The 21380-nt window shown below is 45.0% G+C and overlaps 1 protein-coding gene across 1 annotated transcript in view; it reads right to left on the reverse strand.

Annotated features, from left to right (window-relative positions):
• dnah5l (dynein, axonemal, heavy chain 5 like) overlaps window positions 1-21380 on the reverse strand; it is a 465990-nt gene that overhangs the window by 404716 nt on the left and 39894 nt on the right. The window contains exons 12-13 of the mRNA XM_078535621.1: window positions 14970-15151; window positions 11781-11900 (exon numbers count right to left, since the gene is read on the reverse strand). Coding sequence (XP_078391747.1) covers window positions 11781-11900; window positions 14970-15151 — 302 coding nt within the window. The remainder of the gene's footprint in view (window positions 1-11780; window positions 11901-14969; window positions 15152-21380) is intronic.

A 21380-nucleotide genomic window follows, 5' to 3' on the forward strand; every position in this document is an offset into this window, starting at 1 on the left:
GTGGAAACCATGCGCAGACCTACAAGATGCATTTGTGGTGGTTGCACACCAGCTGCACATTCAGCGAATGGAATCCCTTGCAGTTGACATAGTTGACCGCTTGTTGCAACAGAGATCTGAATGCCACATGAGTGCAGTCGATGGCACCCTGCACCTGCTGGAAACCTGAGATCTCGGCAAATCCAATCGCTCTTGCATCCTGGCCCACCTGGTCCCGGGCAAAATGCTCAAAGTTGCGTGCTGTCGCAAAGATGGCACCCGTGACCTCATGAATACATTTGTGAGTGGAGGCTTGCAATATCTCACAGAGTTCACTTGTGGAGCCCTGAAAGGAACCACTGGCACAGAAATTGAGTGCCGCGGTCACTTTCGCAGCAGTGAAAGCAAAGCACGGGCAGTGGATGCCCTCCATGTCCCCATGGCACCAAACCCTGCAGCAGGTGGCAGATGTGACTGACCACTTCCCTAGGCATGCGCCGTCTTCGGCGACACTGGTTCTCGGTCATATGTAGGAATGAAAGGCGGCGTCTATAGACCCTGGGTCTAGCTAGGCACCAACCAGCAACAGCTCGCTGTGGCTCTTTGGCGGTATGTACAGAAACCACAGCTGCCTTTCTTCCATGGGGTGCTGCTCCTCCCTCTGCCCAGCCAGGCGTTTCAGTTGCTTTCTTCTCAGTCGTCTTCACTCTCTGTATGCCATGAGACATAGAGCTAGGTCACCAGAGTACATGATCCTGATGTACTCCTCCTGCAGGATGAAAGAGATTTGGTTAGCATGGGTATACTAAAAACCTCTCTTGGTTAAGTCTGAAGACCCCTTAATGCACCTGGAGAGTGCTGGCCATCACTTGGATGGCCAGAGATTAGTGGGCTGCATGGCTGCCCGAAACCCCACCCACCTCCGCCCCATTCCACCTGACCGATTGGTGGCAGCTTTGCCCACTGCATGTTGTGCTCTCAGCTCAGGCACAAGCATTCTCCTAACCCACGTTGCAAGGCTGCACTGTTAGCTTGAACGGGGGGAGATTGGTCCAAACCGGGATGATGACATTGCAAGGGCATGTGAGCGCCTCCACCAGTGACTGCTCCATGGCCAGCTTTAGCGAGGAGATTGTATTACATCTCCAGTCGTCTAACTGTTCTGCAGTCCATTAAAATGCTCATTTTGCTCTGTTGTGCCTGAGGGGTGAAAAGCTCTGGAGCACTGAGTGGCACTTTGATGCCTCCGTGTTGCTTGAGTGGGCAGAGAAACTAGAGGCCCGACTCCAATCATATCAATGTGACTGCACCTGAACTGTCTCAATTTGCAGATGGATGGTCACTTGATACAAGGTTTCTCTAATGCGTGGCCACTGCCTTCGCCTACGCCCACCCCACACCCCTGCATGTGCTTGTGCGCTAGCTTCAACCGCAGAGCAGACCTTGCCCCACCCAAGTCGTCTCAACCGCAGTGCAGCCCTTGCCCCTGCCAACACACCTCAACCTCAGAGCAGCCCTTGAGCACCCCCCCCACCCTCCCAACTCCACTCCACCAATGCGCCTCAACCTTGAAGTCCGACAGGCGACCCGGCCAAGCGCTCCACAACGTTACCGTGCACTCATCTCCAAGTTCCCCTCAAAGTGCCACCCGCCAAGTGCACGCCTTTTATATGCTGTTGTGAGACACGTTGGCGTGCAATCAGCCCACCATGGGTGGACGATCCAGCAGGAAGGGGGGGTGCGTTTCCAGTAGGTTGGGCTTATAATGATATGCAGATGTATTATAATGAGGTTACCGACATCTGATGGCGGGAAACGCAGCCCCATTGGCAGGCAAAGCGGATGATCACAAACTGGTTTCACGATGGCGTGAAAGTGATTTTTGGCCTTCTTGTCATCTTGCCCACTCACGCCACCGAACACGCCCGATGCTAGTGGGCATGGACGATTCCGCCCTCTGAGGGGGCTTTGAAAGTGTATGTGCTGACAGGTTGTTTCCTCTGGTTGAGCATTTAAAATTTGAGACGAGGAGGAATTTCTTCACCCAGAGGGTTGTGAATCTTTGGAGTTCTCTACAGGGAGCTGTGAAAGCTCCATCCTTGATTTTATTCAAGGTGGGGATCAATAGATTTTTGGACACCAAGGAAAACAAGTGATATTAGAATCAGATGGGGGAAGTTAAATTTTGGTCAAAGGTGAGCCATGATCTTATTGAATGGCAGAATAAGCTCACAGGACCAATTGAGCCTCTCCTGCTCCTGTTTCCTTTGTTGTTATAAAAAAATGGATTGCTACTGCCCATAAAATTAATTTATTACTTACAATGGCCTAGTTATGCTGTAACTTCTACATTAATATAAAATGGTGTTCACATCAGATTGCAATCCCATGACTTTTGTTGTGTAACCAAATAATGTCGAGCTCAAAACCAGGTCCAAACTGTACGCTTTGTCCACCCTTCCCCTTCCCCCTCCCCCTCACCCCCCAATTTCATCGCCATTATGAGCTGATCCTTCAGCTGAACACAACTGTTCAGCCTCCATATCTTGCTCAACCAAGCCAAGCTTCAAACCCCACATCTAATCCATCAAAACAACCAATTTCCAACACTCAAAACATGACCTATTTTTTCTATTCCTCACTCACCCTTAATCCAGCTGAAATCCATGTTCACACCTTTTACTAAATGTTGTCTGCTGAGGCTGATGTGAAGCAGCTTGGGATGTTTAACTAAGTTAAACGTGCATTTATATGTAAGCTGTTGTTGTTGTTGAACAATCACTGGGCTCAATTTCTACTATGCTCTCCTTACCAGCATCCCAAGTTCCACAATATGCAAAGTCCAGATCATCCAAAAATCCATGACCCATAAGACCATAAGACATAGGAGCAGAAATTAGGCCATTTGGCCCATCAAGTCTGCTCCACCATTCAATCATGGCTGATAGGTTTCTCAATCCCATTCTCCCACCTTCTCCCCGTAACCTTTGATCCCCTTACCAATCAAGAACCTATCTATCTCGGCCTTAAATACACTCAATGACCTGGCCTCCACAGCCTTCTGTGGCAATGAATTCCATAGATTCACCACTCTCTGGCTAAAGAAGTTTCTCCTCATCTCTGTTCTAAAAGGTCTTCCCTTTACTCTGATGCTGTGCCCTCGGGTCCTAGTCTCTCCTACTAATGGAAACATCTTCCCCACGTCCACTCTATCCAGGCCTTTCAGTATTCTGTAAGTTTCAATCAGATCCCCCCTCATCCTTCTAAACTCCATCGAGTATAGACCCAGAGTCCTCAAACGTTCCTCATATGTTAAGCCTTTCATTCCTGGGATCGTTCTCGTGAACCTCCTCTGGACCCTCTCCAGGGCCAGCACATCCTTCCTGAGATACGGGGCCCAAAATTGCTCACAATATTCTAAATGTGATCTGACCAGAGCCTTATAAAGCCTCAGCAGCACATCCCTGCTTTTATATTCTAGTCCTCTTGAAATAAATGCCAACATTGCATTTGTCTTCCTAACTACCGACTCAATGTGCAAGCTAACCTTAAGAGAATCCTGGACTAGGACTCCCAAGTCCCTTTGCACTCCAGATTTCTGAATTCTCTCCCCATTTAGAAAATAGTCTATGCCTCTATTCTTCCTACCCAAGTGCATGACCTCACACTTCTCCACATTGTATTCCATCTGCCACTTCTTTACCCATTCTCCTAACCTATCCAAATTCTTCTGCAGCCTCCCCGCCTCCTCAATACTACCTGTCCCTCCACCTATCTTTGTATCATCTGCAAACTTAGCCAGAATGCCCTCAGTTCCTTCATCTAGATCATTAATGTATAAAGTGAAAAGTTGTGGTCCCAACACTGACCCCTGCAGAACTCCACTAGTCACCGGCCGCCATCCTGAGAAGGACCCCTTATCCCCACTCTCTGCCTCCTGCCAGACAGCCAATCTTCTATCCATGCTAGTACCTTGCCTCTAACACCATGGGCTCTTATCTTACTGAGCAGCCTCCTGTGGGGCACCTTGTCAAAGGCCTTCTGGAAGTCCAAGTAGATAACATCCATTGGCTCTCCTTTGTCTAACCTACTCGTTACCTCCTCAAAGAATTCTAACAGATTTGTCAGGCATGACCTCCCCTTGATAAAACCATGCTGACTTTGCCCTATTTTACCATACACTTCCAAGTATTCTGAAATCTCATCCTTAATAATGGACTCTAAAATCTTACCAACGACCGAGGTCAGGCTAATCGGCCTGTAATTTCCCGTCTTTTGCCTCACTCCCTTCTTAAACAGGGGGGTTACATTAGCAATTTTCCAGTCCTCTGGGACCCTCCCTGACTCCAGTGATTCCTGAAAGATCACCGCTAACGCCTCTACTATCTCTTCAGCTATCTCCTTCAGAACTCTGGGGTGTAATCCATCTGGTCCAGGTTATTTATCCACCTTCAGACCTTTCAGTTTTCCTAGCACCTTCTCCTTGGTAATGGCCACCATACTCACCTCTGCCCCCCGACTCTCTTGAACTTTGGGGATGTTACTCGTGTCTTCCACTGTGAAGACTGATGCAAAGTACCTATTCAGTTCCTCCGCCATTTCTTTGTTCCCCACTACTACTTCTCCAGCGTCATTTTCCAGCGGCCCAATGTCCACTTTTGCCTCTCTCTTACCCTTTATATATCCAGAAAAAACTCTTGCAATCTTCTTTTATATTACTGGCTAGTTTACCCTCATATTTAATCTTCTCCCTCCTTATTTCTTTTTTAGTTGTCCTCTGTTGGTCTTTGTAGGCTTCCCAATCCCCTGGTTTCCCTCTGCTCTTCGCTGCATTGTATGCTTTCTCTTTAGCTTTTATGCTGTCCCTGAGTTCCCTCGTCAGCCATGGTTGCCTCGTCCTCCCTTTAGTATGCTTCTTTTTCTTAGGGATGAATTTTTGCTGTGTCTCCCAAATTACTCCCAGAAACTCCTGCCATTGCTGTTCCACTGTCTTTCCTGCTAGGCTCATCTCCCAGTCAATTCTGGCCAGCTCCTCCCTCGTGCCTCTGTAGTTGCCTTTATTCAACTGTAATACCGTTACATCTGATTCCAGCTTTTTCCTCTCAAATTGCAGGGTAAATTCTATCATATTATGGTCACTTCCTCCTAAGGGTTCCTTCACCTTAAGCTCCCTTATCAAATCTGCCTCATTACACATCACTAAATCTAGAATTGCCTATTCCCTAGTGGGCTCCACCACAAGCTGCTCCAAAAAGCCATCTCGTAGATATTCCACAAATTCCTTTTCTTGGGATCCACTACCAACCTGATTTTCCCAGTCTTCCTGCATATTGAAATCCCCCATGATCACTGTAACCTTGCCTTTCTTACACGCCTTTTCTCTCTCCTAGTGTATCTTGTGCCCCACATCCTGACTACTGTTCGGAGGCCTGTACATAACTCCCATTATGGTTTTTTCACCTTTGCGGTTCCTCAACTCTACCCACGAGAATTCTACATCATCTGAACTTACGTCATTTCTTGCTATCGATTTAATTTCATTTCTTACTAACAAAGCAACCCCATCCCCTCTGCCAACCTGCCTATCTTTTCGATAGGAGGTATAACCTTGGATATTTAGCTCCCAGTCCTGATCCTCTTGCAGTCGTGTCTCCGTGATGCCCACCACATCATACCTGCCAATTTCAATCTGCGCCACAAGCTCATTTACCTTATTTCGTATACTGCATTCAGATACAACACCTTCAGTCCTGTATTTCCCATCCCCTTTATCATTGTCGTCCCTTTATCTGATGTGCTTGAAGTTAGATTCCTAGCCCTTTCCATACACTCTGTCCTATTTGGTGTTCTGGAGACTTTAATAGCCTCTCCTGGGCTCTCCTTTCTTTTCCATCCCGACTGTATACCACTGTGCTGCCACCTCTGCTGGGTCTGTCCTGCCAATGGAACAGGACATACCTAGGGATGGTAATGGTGGTGTCTGGGACATTATCTGTAAGGTATGATTCTGTGAGTATGACGATGTCAGGCTGTTACAAAAACAGATAACAATGGAAAAACTCAGCAGGTCTAACAGCATCTGTGGAGAGAAAAAAAAGTTAACGTTTCGAATCCTTATGACTCTTCTTCAGAGCTTTTCTCTCCACTGTTGCTGTTAGACCTGCTGAGTTTTTCCAGCATTTTCTGTTTTTGTTTCAGATTTCCAGCATCCGCAATATTTTTCTTTTACGTCAGGCTGTTGCTTGTCTAGTCTGTGGGACGGCTCTCCCAATTTTGGCACTAGCCCCCAGATGTTAGTAAGGAGGACTCTTCTCCCACTTACCGTCAGTTTCCATTGCCTTTATATCCACCCTATTATGCACTTTGGGATATTTTGCTATGTTCATGATGCTGGGTAAATTTGGGGTATTTACACAGGGTATTTTCAAATTCAGTTTCAGTAACAATCAAGTAAGTCCACCAACTAGAGTGCGCCTGTACCTGCCCAATATTTAGGTAAAGCTAGTAAAGTACAAAGGTCAAACAAAGAATCCTTGTTATTAAATTCTGGCTTATTGGAATATATATTAACCTCTTTAAAGTCAATTTTAACACCCCCTCCACCTGTCGTGTCTGACAAGAACTGGGCCTGCAGGGGGTTATAAAATGCTTAGCACTCACTTTGTTCACTCTGTACCTTTTGTCAGGTACATTTGAGCTAGTGCAACTTCTTTGCCTCTGGCAGGTGAGGGCTGTAATGGTGCAGCCCAATGGTGTCATTCAGACCATGACTTAGTTTTAACCCTGGGTCATGTGGGTGCCTACTACACGCAGAAAGGAGAGGACCAGGTTTTTAAAAAAAATACAAGGTTTCCTTGTTGGCAGGGAGGACCACAGCATTGCTCCGAGTGCCACAAGGAGTTCTTGTGTTTTCCCTTTCCCAGGTACCCACGATCACCTTGGACCCCACCTCTTTTATCTTGCTGAGGATTACTTTCCTTAGTCTCCAACAGTGACCTCCTGCCACGATCAGTCACTCCGCTAGTTCTATATATCATTGATGCTGGATTCGGTGAGAGTTGGGCATAAATTATTTAAACAAGTCTCAGGAGTTAAAATGGCTCAGGCTTCAAGTCACCAAGCCAGGCCCTCACACATCCCTTGCCCCAGTTAACCTGAGCTCATGTCTATGATAGAAGGATGAACAATACTCCTCCTCAGACCATTGCTCAGGTTACAAACCACTGGACAAGTTTCCTGAACACTAAAGAGGCCAATGAACAATATTCAGTATACACAATAGGCTTCATAATTAAACTTCTCCTCTAAACCTCAAGCCTCAGGTGACTCTGGAAATATGATACCTTTAGAGCTAATGCAGCCACTTTTTACCATGGAGTCCTCCAGCTAGCCCTGTATCTCTAACACAAAAACAGAAATACCTGTAAAAACTCAGGTCTGGCAGCATCGGTGGAAAAGAACAAAGTTGACGTTTTGAGTCCTCATGACCCTTCAACAGAACTAAGTAAAAATAGGAGAGGGGTAAAATATAAGCTGGTTTAAGGTGGGGGGGTGGGGGGAGAAGTGGGGGGGGCGGTGGTTGTAGGGACAAGCAAGCAGTGATAGGAGCAGATAACCAAAAGATGTCACAGACAAAAGAACAAAGAGGTGTTGAAGGTGGTGATATTATCTAAAGGAATGTGCTAATTAAGAATGGATAGCAGGACACGCAAGGTACAGATAGCTCTAGTGGGGGTGGGGTGAAATAAGACTAAAAGGGCACAAAAGGTATAGATTTAAAAATAATGGAAATAGGTGGGAAAAGAAAAATCTATATAAATTATTGGAAAAAAACAAAAGGGAGGGGGAAGAAACGGAAAGGGGGTGGGGATGGAGGAGGGAGTTCAAGATCTAAAGTTGTTGAACTCAATATTCAGTCCGGATTATTTTTAGCCCTGTATCTCTTCTGGCTTCAGACAGATTTTGAGTTGAGTGTGCAGGTAACCTAATATAAACCAGCAATTGGAAGCGACTAGTGATGGAGCTGTCCATCAAAGCTGTCCAAATCATGGCCCTGTTGCTCTCAGGGCCAAATGTCAGCTTCACCTTCGCTGTCAATAAAACCAGCCACTTAAACAAGATCCCCTGGATGGCAATCACGTGGATTTTTTAAATTGAACGGTGTAACAAATTTCCGAGAAACCTAGTGATCTGTTCCAACCACTGTGATCAACCCATCAATGCAGGAAATTAACACTTGTCCAGACAACTCTCAGAGCCACTTCCGGTCAGAATGACACTAATGACAGTGCATTCAATAAATGTTACCATAATTTGTGTTCCAGAGGAACAAGCTACAGACACAAATTAACGCCTTCAGTATACCAAACTGCAGCTTCAGAAACCATGATTTACCATGATCGCATAAATAATTAATCATAGACAAAAATTATATTTAATTTGTTACAGCATTTTATAAGTTGTTGAAACAAGGAAGCCACTTCCCATTGTTTAGGCTTTGCACTGGTTTCATTATAAAACTGCTACGGTGCAAAAACAAATTTCAAGAACTCGGAATTGGTCCACACTGTTTTTGGGAACAGGGGTCACGTTTTGTGATCTGCTCGTGCCCACTGCTGTGGAAGTAGGCAGCATGTAAATTCCATGCTTCCTTCTCATTTAAATGGTTGGAGTATGCAACCCAGCTGGCTGCCAACCAGCCTTCTCTCTCAGGGAGCATGGAGGACTCCAGCTCTGGCATGGCACAGGGCATTGCAAAGAGCTTGGAACCCATCCCTGCCAACTCCATGGCAGCAGTAGTAGATCCACCATGATGGAGTGTCTGTAGCCATTGTCCCAACTTCCACTGGAGCACAGATGGAAGACACCCATAGTCTCAGTATTGCAGTGGAAGCTCAACCGAAAGTCTTGAGATCCACGGTTATTACCATGCAGGCTCAGACTGCTGTCATCGTGACTACAAATCTCAATGCTCAGACTGGCTTGCAGACTCTCACGGCAGTCCAGCAAATTGTGCTCCTAGAGGTTACTAGGAATATGGAAGTGCCCACGGGAGTGGCAGTGGCACCATGGAGCAGAAACTTGCTGTCCCCGCTCAGCTTGACAGCATTCAAGCTCCTACCAATGACATTCTGTCCATAGCCTTGTTATTTGAGGCTCTAGGTTGAGTTGGTGGCCCGAGTTTAGTAACCACCTCCCTGTTGAACTTGAATCACCTAGTACTGTTCCTGTGTCAGGGGTAAGTAGGAGAATTGCTCCCAATGAACCCTTGGTAGGTAGGGCCTTCTGTGTACAGCCATCTTCCTTCTCCGCGTAAACAAGATTTCCCCTCTCTGCAGCCTCTGCTCTATTTCATGTTGCAGACCAAGGGGCACTGCAACCACAGCTCTCAAACCTCAAGCAGCAATTCCTGTGTCCACCTTAGTTTTAAACTCCAGCTCTCCAGGTCAGAGACTTCTGACACACGCAGTGGCACCTGTGTGAGTGGCTTTCCCAGCATGGGGCACCACTAGGCCTCGCCGATTCTAGCTGGAGGCACAGCACCCCACTCAGGGGTCTCCAGCTTCTGTAACGTCATATCCAGTGACAGATCCAAATTTTGTGTTTGAAAAGTTACTAAAATACTGCAGAAGCTGTAAATCTAAAGAAAAACAGAAAATGCTGGGAACACTCAGCAGGTCAGGTAGCATTTGCGGATAGGGAAACAACATAAATGATTCAGTCCGAAGAAAGGGCATCAACCTGAAATATTAACTCTGTCTCTCTACAGATGCTGCCAGGCCCGCTCAGGATTTCCAGTGTTTTCTGTTTTTATTTTTTTGTTTGTTAAACTTTTCAAAATTTTTTGTATCAAAATTATTGTGCTGTTCAAAAAGTTTATCTGCTTTCTCTGGGGTAACGGTTTTCTCGGATCAGGCATTAGATGATTTTTAAATAACCTACCTTCGTGACATACAGTCACATATTGACACATAGGATGAGCTACAGGAAGCTACAGGAATCTCATATGGCTGCCATTAATGATCCCTATGTTTTGGAAAATTCATTTATATATATGAAACATAAATATATATATATATATATATATATATACACACACAGTGTGTGTGTGTATATAAACAACTTTAAATAGGTAAAGGAATAGGTTAGTGCTGTAAATTTGTTTGACTTATCATTTCCATAGAAACAAGACTACCAGGATAATTAATCTTACATAATGATGGCTAACCTGAAAAGGGGTCCATTGTCAGACAAGGCCTCTTGCAATTGGGAAAGAAACTGGTAGACACTTAAACAATCATAGTACAAAGCCGTGCTAGGCTTTTCATTTCATGTCATGTGTGCGCTATGCAAAGGCAGGTCTTTGGCTCATTGTCTGTTGCCACTTCATCCTGAGCCATTTCTTTGGCAGCTTTTGTCAATGGTGGTTTGCTATTCCCTTCTAATCGCAGGAGCAGGACAAGGAGGCGGGTCTCAACTCTACCTCAGCCAGAGCGGGAATCAAACCCATGCTGTTGGCCTGAACCAGGCACTAGCCATTTAGCCAACTCAGCTAACCGACCCCCCTGCTTTTCATTTAGCCTTGCTTAATTAAGATTCTTGCTGAAGAATGTGAGTTCATTAATGTGTGGAAGTAGAATAGAAGTGACTTTAGTGAACAACACCATTGTTCAACAGATAAGGAATAAGAACAGCTAAAAGGAATGGCCATTATGATAGCTTGATACCAGGTCTTAGGAACTGCCTTGGACATAAGTAACTGTTAGTGGAACAAATAAAAACTTTGGGAGTTAGTTTGGTACCAGAGATGAAATGTTACTGGGAGGACAGAACTAGTCTGGGAAGAACAGCTTGCGATGCGATTAGAAGAAAGATGAGATAAGGGTGACTGATAAAAGCCGAAGGTATGTACAAAGCGTCCAGAAGCTAAAGGCAGATGAATGACATCAGAGGCAGAATTTTCAACCCAAAGAATTCGGCACCTGATACGATATTTTGAAATGAAATAAATTTTAATAGGAGCATTCAGCTTTGTCAATAGTCAATCCAGATATCCACCCCGAGAAAGGGTATAAAGAAAGAGACTTTGGACAAGTTTAGTGCAGTAAGTGGTGGAAAACGACTCTAAAGGAAGCCTCCAGTCAAATACTCCTGAGGAGTTTGAGAAGTCGAGAAGACCTGGGCACCGAGAAGAGGAGTGGAAGAAGAAAGAAGAATGTGCATGCCAGTTGTCCTGCTCAGTCTGGACCAGTACTCACTACTTGTCATGGTCATATATTTTTGCAGTATAACTAGTGTGTTATATCCCATCTTAAACTCAGATTAAAACTCAGCATTCATATTGGCTGCACTCAAATACTGATTGACTGACTGGATATTGATAAGTCTCAAGTACCTTCCAGAGTTTAATTCAAAGTATCTTTCAAAGATTTACAAATAGTAGAATAGAATAGGCATTGCTATGTTTAGGTATGACAGGCAGGCATGCCACAAAGGGAAAAGTGTCACAAGCAGCAGGAGTGAAACTTTCAGGAAATGTAGGCCATGCACAAGACTTGTATATGTTAAAATGGATGATGGGTGCTTAAACATACTTCCAAGTGCTTAGCTTGAAATAGCACCGGCATTAGCCAAGAATAGTTTGCCTGCCTCCTCGTCTTCTAGACCAAGGAATTGTATGTGAGATGCAGGAGTTTTAAACAAAACCAGTTGTAAATTGGAGGGAGAAGCAAAATTAAGTTATAAATAGTATTTAAAATAAAGTAAAATAAAATAAAATACAGTAAGAGTAGTACTGTTACCTAAATTCAAATTGTCTCTCCTTTGGATTTTCACGAAGCTTCTCCCTGATTCGCTGAAAATGCTTCTGATACTCAGCATTCAACTGTGTACAGTCCTTAATTTTCTTCAACAATTCCTGCCTAAAATGAACAATAAGTAAAAAATTATTGCATTTTTTTGTGTTTACAGAAACGTGTTAGTTAATATGACTTCACCTGAAATAACTAATTCCAATTCATCCAATAACTAATTCATCCAAGTTTTTAGCATAAACTTTAGTTTGAGCAGCAAAGGTCTGTTTAAAATTGCAAATTAAACATTTGAGAAATGTTTGAAATGCTGAAATATATGTTACAAATATTTAAAATATTTTATCTGATCATTATCTTTTCACTACATGTTTTTCATTTCAATACTGAATGAAATACAGGATTAAAGTATAAAATAATATATATATATTATCTAGATATATAAATATAGCAGCTTCTTTGTTGTTATAGCCAGAAGAGCATGTATTCCATGAACATGACATAAACAGTTTTCAGGGTTAAAAGCTGCAAAGCTCCATAGAACAGTGAGCCTAAGGCCAGTGAACTTCAGTTAAATAGCAAGAATTGGTTCACAATTCCCACACTGATCTCAATTTTATGATTAACTTTTAACTCACATTTCATGTGTTTTGTTTTCTCATCAGATAGGAGCTACCTAGCTAGACCCAGAGCCAGGTTTTTGCTACCAAGGTAGGTGGCTTGATTCAGGAAATTTGCCGACTTGCTGGACCCACCTCGGTAAAAGGTAATCCAATACACACAATTTTCAATCCGGGGCGGGGGGATGGGGGGGGGATAGCGTTGGGCCCGCTAACCCTGGAAGCAGAACATAGGTGGCCATTGGGGAGGACGAGTGCCAAAGCAGGCCGTTTTCTCCAGGACATCGTCCCAGTTGTCTTTGAAGCTGTTAAGCCCTCTAGCCCTCACCCCTCACACCGTCTCAACCCTACCTATTCTCCCATGTCAACTCAATTCCAATTCATGCCCCCCCCCCACACCCCTCTTGCCCCTTCTTAGCCCCCATGCCATCTCCAAAGCAGCTGATCCAGTATCTACCATGGGCAGACCTCAGGAGTCATGTGGAAATAAAAAAAATAAACTTGTAACAATCTAATACAGCTCTTATTCCTACACATTTGATAGTGAAGGAACCTCCATTCATGAAATCTGTTCAAAGTTTTTAAATCTCAAGTGGTTAATCTCTTATAAAAACAAACTTCTATTTAGATCCCACATCAAAGACAGCTAATCCTTTAATAGCCTCTTTAAACTGTCAGTCAGCTGTGAACTCAGAAGCCGCTGTTAAGTTAATTGTAGCTTTTGAAATTTAGTCGTGTCCATAATGATATGATAATAGCCCTTGAGAAAATGTCAACAACTAACTCTATTGGAGCTACATAACCAGGTGCTACTTTTTAAACCTTCACCAGATGGCCTGTCAATCAAAGCAATCCAGGAGAAGTTTCTTTTAACTCTCAGTGACAGTTCAGCCTCTTTAAAAAAAAACATATTTAAAGAGCAAAGCAGTTTTAAAAAACTTCAAATCACTTAAACAGACCTCATTTGCCCTTCAAGAGTGTTTGTGTCTACTCCATCAGTTCATGAATCCACACTGCTGGTTAAAGCCCATGCAACAGCCTAAATGGGATCTGTGAACTCTGCACTAAGTTCAAATGGCCCTGCAGAGTTTGAGTTTCCCTCCTGTGTGAATCAGGCCCCATCCCCTTTCCCCTAACAGCAAAAAATTGGATCTGTTGGAAATGGGGGCACGACTTCTGCATTCGGGTCCTGCCCGCCATTTGTAATGGTCTACAGTCTTCCTGAATATGAGAAAATCCGGCCCCTAGCATTTACAAAAATTCTAGTCAACTCTTGCGTTTGCACTGTTGTGCTTAATAAGTACCAGAGAAATAAAGCTACTTCATTGATTTGATTTACTGTCAACTCGGTTCAATTGGTGCTGCCAGTCAGAGACACAATTGAACAAAAGCAAAATACTGCAGAAATTCTGGAAGTACTTATCAAATCTAGGAGAGTCTGTGGAGAGAGTAACAGAGTTACTATTTCGGTTTGGTGGCCCTTCATCAGAGCCTGCCTTGCTTTAAACTGTTAGATCTCTAAACACTTCCAGTTCTGATGACTATGTGACCCCCTTTGTACACAGTCCACCAGGGTCAAGAGGTTTCCAATTTTTAAAAAACTGCTTAATTACCTTTCCTTGTAAAAGGATGTCTTTTCCAGGAATAGCAAAGAGAGTCCCACATTAACCCTTTAAGGGGCAGGGCCATTTAAAACACAAATTCTTCCAGAATGTTCTTAGCCCTTGAAGATGAACCATTTTCCATGATTAAAGTGTTCATGACAATTAATAGGGTAAAAAAGTCTTCATTATCGTTGATCCTCTGATATTGGACCTTACAAATCTCAAAGAAGACAGACTGCACTCAATTCAATCAATCAGATATTTAATGGTTGGCAGGTGTAGGTTTGGATACTTATTGAAGCAAAATCAATTTCAATGTGTAAGAAATAGGGACCTTTAAGAAATGGTGTACTTTTTTAGAATTGTATTTTCATTATGTTAAACCTATGACATCTAAAATACCCTCTGTTAAGTTTTTTTTTTGTAAGGTTACAAATCCTGATTTTTTTTATCATCGGTTTCTCTGGTCTTCCTGAGCTATGCATTACCTGCATCTGAAAGTTTATTTGGGCATTCGATCCCAAGAGTCTGGCAATGTTCCTTTAAACTGACTAGGAGGGTGGAATCAGGAACTCAAAGTGAGTGTTTTGAATCTGCTACTCCACCACACTTTAGTTATTCAATGAAATTTGGCAGTATTAACCCATTTCCTAGTGGAGCATGGGGTCACAATTCATCACTGCTCCTAATTAAATTACAGTCAAATTCTGGTAAAGGCTATGAGAGTGGTTATTGTTAGAAATGAGAAATCTTGCACTGGTGCAATAGTAAGTAATCTTCTGAGGTTGGGGTTACCTTTTGTTGCAGCATAGCAGAGGGAGGTTCACTCTGCATCTGAATTGTTCTACACTTGATCATGAAATTTCTCAATTTCCCATTGCTGACATTCCAATTTGCTTAAGAAAATTGTACAGTGAAAAACATCAGTACTCTTCAAAGATAAATAACACAGTTACCTGTCTTGGTCCCAGAATTTTCCAACATTCTGACAGAGGTACCTCTTACATGTGGTAATCATCTGATTGGTAACCTTGACAAAAAGAGAGGTCATATGCTCTGATGTATTGTAATACTTTGAGATGCTATGGATCATCCGAATACTGTTCATCAAATTGGGAATATGTTCGACCATGGTGACCTGAAACAATAATAAATTGTGATGAATAATTAAAATGTATTTTCTTCACATTACACGCAGTATGTGAATAAGGTTGGCGAGCTAAAAGTGCAAATAGCCACGTGCAAATATGACGCAGTGTCAATAATGGAAACATGGCTTGAAAATGGTGAGGACTGGACACTTTATATTCAAAGATGCAAAGCTTTTGGAAAAAATTAGGGAATGAAAAAAGAGAGAGGTAGTGTGGCAGTACTGAATGGGGAAGACATTGTCATGTTGGAAAAAGTGGATATCCTTCATGGTGCAAGACAGAATCCATTTGAGTTGAGAAGAAAAAAAGGGTATGATCATGATAGTGAGGGTATTCTATAGGCCCCCAAATAGTGAGAGAGATATAGAGGAGCAAATCTGCAGGGAAATCACAGAGATGTGCAAAAACAACATGTGCAAGTGGTGATATTGGGGGACTTTAATTACCCAAATATTGATTGAAGTAATGTCAGAATAAAGGGAAAGGAGGGGGAGGAATTTCTGAAATGTGAGATCTTCCTTGACCAGTATGTTCTCGAAAGGAGGAATTGCTGGATCTTGTACTAGAGAATAAGGTGGGCCAAGTGGACCAAGTGTTTGTAACTCTTTTCGAGTCAAAACAATTAACTAAATTAACAATAACAAGGGATAAATCAAGCACAGCCTCTAATTCAGGTCAGCTGTAAAACCAAGGACAAAGTTAAAAGGAAACTTACAAACATTAAACCAAAATGTGGGTAGGGTTTTAGAAACAATAATCAGGGAAAAAATAATAGGCACATGGGGAGGTTTGAATTAATTAAGGATAGCCAGCAGGGTTTTGTAAAAGGCTGATGGTATTTGACTGATCTTTTGAATTTTTGATGAAGTAACAGGAAAGGTTGATAAAGGGAATGCAATGGGTGTTGTTCACATGGATTTTAAGAAAGCCTTTGACAAAGTACCACATAAAAGCTGGTTAACAAAATTGAGGCTCATGGAATAGGAGGGTCAGTGTCAACTTGGTTTGAAAAGTTGACTTAAGGACAGAAATCAGTGCAAGGTGTTAAATGGTTTATTTTTCAGACTGGGATTATAGTAGACAGTAGTGTTCCCTACAGGTCAGTGCTAAGACCACTGATTTTTTTGATACACTGTGCCTCCTGCCAATGCAAAATGGCCACCGATACACATCTGTGCACGCGCACTTGCCCGCGCATGCACAGGAAACCAATGACGTTATCTGCAGGAAACACATTGCCGGTTGGATCTTATTCCAATCCTGAAGCCGTTCACCCAGTTTCTGAGCCCCGCAGTGGGCGGTAGTCGGGGCACAGCCTCCTTCCAGGAATCGGGTTGGGGAGAGAGGAGAGGCTTCTGATCCACCTGGTGACAGATGTAATTCTGGATTACAACCTCCATATCCCACGTTTGCAGTCCTGGGGTGGGCGGGCAGCTGGTGCGCAGCCTGCCTGCAGTTTCTGAATCTCCTGCTCTGCAGCCTCTTCCCTTAACCCAGGCCTGTCACTGGGAAGAAGCCCCCGAGCTGCAAACGTGGGATATGGAGGTTGTGATCCAGAATAACAGAATGCGGCTGTTATTAAGTGGATCAGAAGGCTCCCCCCGACACTCCATCCTGATCCCCAGCTCCATTCCACCCCACCAACTGAGAGAAGGTGAGGCTTTTTTTATTCATTGTCCTTAATAATTGTTTGATAAGCATCTCTGCTCCTGGCTACTGCCTATTCCGTCGCTCGCAATGATGTCACGGAGTAAAACAACACGGGCAGAATTTTGCCTTCGGATGGCATGTGGGCCCCACCGGCTCGGCGGCAGGCAGGCAGCCAACCCCCGCTGCCAAAATGGGGCCCGCCGCCATTTTGAGTGGGCGGGCCAATTAAGGCCCGCCCAGCGGCCTGCCTGACGGGAAGCGCTATGTGCTTCCTGTGCAGGATGGGGGGGGGAGGGAATCCCCAACTGTCAAAGTGCGCTCTTTCGCGCATGCATGCGAAAGAGCACACTGCTCCATGGGACTGAGTGCTGTCTCAGGGAGATTAGTGACAGGTTAAAAAACTCTAAAAACAGAAAAATAAAAACATTATTAACATGTCCCCCTCATGAGACAATGTCACATGAGATGGGACATGTTAATAAGAAGCACTGAAACTTTATTAAAGTTTTTAAACACGATCATGAAACCTCATCCCGCCAGTGGATGAGGTTTCATGTTTTATCAGAAGCCCGCCGGGGCTCCTGGCCTGCCTGACGGGCAGGTCTTTAATTATCTTAATTATCCTGTCAATGGCCTCAATTGGCCATTGACAGGTCGGCTGGCGCACAGCTGATTTCACTGTCCGCCCACCTTCCTAAAAATTTAAATGGACCAGGATGACGTCGGGGATTCCTCCTGACATCATCCCGCGTCATTTTCCCCTCGGCGCCCGGGCCCTGCCCCCAAATCGCCGACAGAGCAAACGCAGCTTTTTTGAATATATATAAATGGGTTCGATGTTGAATACAGAGTAAAATTTCTAAATTTGGCAAAGATACCAAACTAGCTGCAGAATCTTTCTTTAGTGGTGCGGTTGTCAACAGCAGGGCAGGAAGTGCTCAGGGGCAGGGCAAATGGCCATGCGGGATCATCTAGTGACCAGTTAATTAGTTATACATGAGCAAGGAGTGCGGCAAGTCATGCAGGGGGGGAGAGCAGGAAGTCTACGCCCCCATCATTATCTCATGGGGTCGAAGGTCCAGGCACCATATTTAGAGACCATCCAGACAGGCACTCATTCCCTAAAAGCCAGGAGCATCACTCTAGCTTTCTGAGTGCACATCTGCAGCAAAATCTTCTGGTTCTTCCCCCATCTCACCACCCCCCCACCCCTACGTAACGTCAACTGCTAATTTCTTAATGTCACAGAGGAGACAAAGAAGAGTGGCCCCATGGTTCAGCGAAACTTCATTGCAGTTTCTCCTCCAGGCCGTCTGGGAAAGGCGGGAGGTCCTGTTTCCCAGGGATGGCAGCAGGAGGCCCACCCATCTGACCAAGGCAGCTTGGAGGAGGTTACAGCATGGGTTAGCACCCGTGAGGCCCACTCCAGAAGCTGGGTGTAATGCAGGATGAGGTTGAATGATCTTCTGCACTCTGCCAGGGTGAGTGGTACCATGCAGTCACTGTAAAGTGACACTCATAAGGGCTGCAAGCAGTGTAGGTGTACGAGTGCAGAGGGATGTCAGACAGAAGTTTGGTTGGAAGGCCTCACTATCAAATGGAACATGTAGACTGATTGTGTGGGAGCCACTTCATGCTGTGAAGGTTGTGCCAGTTGCAGGACAATGTGGGTGTCTAACCTTTACTGGAGAGGGCTCAGGGGCTGTCATAGGCATACATGCTCATAAAGTGGTCATGAACCAACTCAATCTTTCTGTTTGCCTATCTGCAGGAGAAAACTGCTCATAATAGGCTCCAAGGCTGACGGAGGAGTACCAGACACCAGACTCCTGACCCCAGCTGAGAGGGAAGCTGCAGAAATCGCCAGGGAAGACAGAGGCAGAGCATGCACTGGCGAGAGACCGGAGGTCCTCAGCCATCCAGTCTGGTGTTGACAAATGGACGTACAGGAGTAACACCTGAAACATTGTTGAGAAAAGAGAATGGCAGGCAGTGACTAGTGGGGTACCACAGGGATCGGTGCTAGGACCCCAGCTATTCACAATATATATTAATGATTTAGATGAGGAAACTAAATGTAACATCTCCAAATTTGCAGATGACACAAAGCTGGGTGGGAGAGTGAGCTGTGAAGAGGATGCAGAGATGCTTCAGTATGATTTGGACAAGCTAAATGAGTGGGCAAATGCATGGCAGATGCAGTATAATGTGAATAAATGTGAGGTTATCCACTTTGGTAGTAAAAACAGGAAGGCAGATTATTATCTGAATGGCTATAAATTGGGAGAGGGGAATGTGCAACAAGACCTGGGTATCCTTGTACACCAGCCGCTGAAGGTAAGCATGCAGGTGCAGCAGCTGGTAAAGAAGGCCTTCATAGCCAGAGGATTCGAGTACAGGAGCAGGGATGTCTTGCTGTAATTGTACAGGGCCTTGCTGAGACCACACCTGGAATATTGTGTGCAGTTTTGGTCTCCTTATCTGAGGAAGGATGTTCTTGCTATAGAGGGAGGACAGCTAAGGTTTACCAGACTGATTCCTGGGATGGCGGGACTGACATATGAGGAAAGATTGAGTTGGTTAGGATTATATTCGCTGGAGTTCAGAAGAATGAGGGGGGATCTCATAGAAACCTATAAAATTCTAACAGGACTAGACAGGGTAGATGCAGGAAGGTTGTTCCCGATGGTGGGGGAGTCCAAAACTAGGGGTCACAGTCTGAGGATACAGGGTAGACCGTTTAGGACTGAGATGAGGAGAAACTTCTTCACCCAGAGATTGCTCAGCCTATGGAATTCACTACCACAGAAAGTAGTTGAGGCCAAAACATTGTATGTTTTCAAGAAGGAGTTAGATATAGCTCTTGGGGCGAAAGGGATCAAAGGATATGGGGAGAAAGCGGGAGCAGGCTATTGAGTTGGATGATCAGCCATGATCATGATGAATGGTGGAGCAGGATTGAAGGGCTGAATGGCCTACTCCTGCTCCTATTTTCTATGTTTCTATAACAGTCAGCTAATTCTTTTTGTTCTCCACTGTAGGTTCTTGAAACAAGTCAAAAGCTAAAAAGAGGGTCTGCCTTTCCCCAGCTCTACCTCCACCTCCAGCACCACCTCTGAGGATAACCCTGAAGAGTCAGGGGATGCACCGTCAAGGCATATTCCCACCACCCCCTGCACCCCCCACCAGTGCAGATACACTCACCTTAGCGGGCATATGTTCTAGATTAGGCTCGGGGTCACATTCTGCTGAGAACATGACATACACATGCTCTGCCGCTAACAGAGGATGTGACAGCCAAGATCTCTGACACTTAGAGCATTGCTGGAGATCAGGCCCATGCTGAGGCCTAGTTGATGGTGAGCCTCTGGATTTGGCCATAAGAGACCTGAGATACAGAGACAGGCAGGGAACATATGGCAATGATGCCAGAGACCATGTACAGATTTGAGCGACTGGCAGAGGGAGCCTGTCCAAGTTCTGGCTGCTGTCATGTCTCCAGCATGTGAGCATTTGGCTCCCTGCACGGAAAGGGTGGTGACTGCCTGGGAGATTAGGGTCCAACAGAATACACGGTGGCTGCCGGGTATGCGCTCGGACCTGCTCTCCATCACTCTAGCCATAGGTGCAGCCCGCCGGAATCATCCTCCCACGTTGGAGGGAAAACACGCCGACGTGTTTCACAACAGCATCTATAAGGCATGCACCTGGCGGGTTGCACTTCACTCAGGGCTTCACGGTTTGTTTGCCTACCTTGTTTCGGTCAACACTCGCAGTCATCAGCGCCAGACTTCACAGACTGCACCACATCACTTTTAGGAGGGCTTATGGGTAGGTCTTTACCTATCAGATCGGCCATATGTGGGTAGCTTTTTAATGCTACGGCTAGGGCTTGCTTGGGGAAGGGGGAGAAGTGGCCTCAGGCAAGGGACGAGGCTGCAGGACAAGAGCTGTACTGGGGAAGCAGGGTATCCTAGGGAGTGTGTGGGGGACGTGTTGATCTGTGCAAGTGGTCTCAAGATAGTGAGGGCTGAGGAGGCAGTCTCCAGAGGAGATGAGGCCAGATGGACATGTGAGGGTATGTATGTGGAAATGAGTGGTGATGTCCCTTGAGCTGGCCTTGAGTGAGGTGCCAGTGAATGTGTGATGGGCTTGAGTGTGAGTTTAAAGTGATGAGATGGTTGCCATACCCTGGCTGCACAGATAAGATTCATCCTTTATCAGCAATGGATGGCCAGCCTCTTCTGTGCAGCATTGGCACTCATCACAACTGCTATCACCTACCAAGCCACAGTGGTAATGTAGCTGCCCCTCCTGCGGCTAGAGCGGGGTAGTGGACATCACAGTGGGCCTCCACGGCATCCAGAAGGTGCACAAGGGCTGCAGTCTTCTTGCCTTTCAGGGCCATATCTTCTTTGCTGCAGTCCTGGGCTAGAAGCACTGAGCATGGCTGTACTTTAAATGTGGTGCCTGGCGTGATGAAGCAGCGAGGTGATAGCGTGGCAGGCGAATTAGAGCCTGCCCACCATGGAAACGGTGTATATCCCGGGAATGCATAATTAATGC

Source organism: Cetorhinus maximus, chromosome 3 (assembly GCF_964194155.1).
Source record: "Cetorhinus maximus chromosome 3, sCetMax3.hap1.1, whole genome shotgun sequence".
In the NCBI taxonomy this organism is placed as follows: domain Eukaryota; kingdom Metazoa; phylum Chordata; class Chondrichthyes; order Lamniformes; family Cetorhinidae; genus Cetorhinus; species Cetorhinus maximus.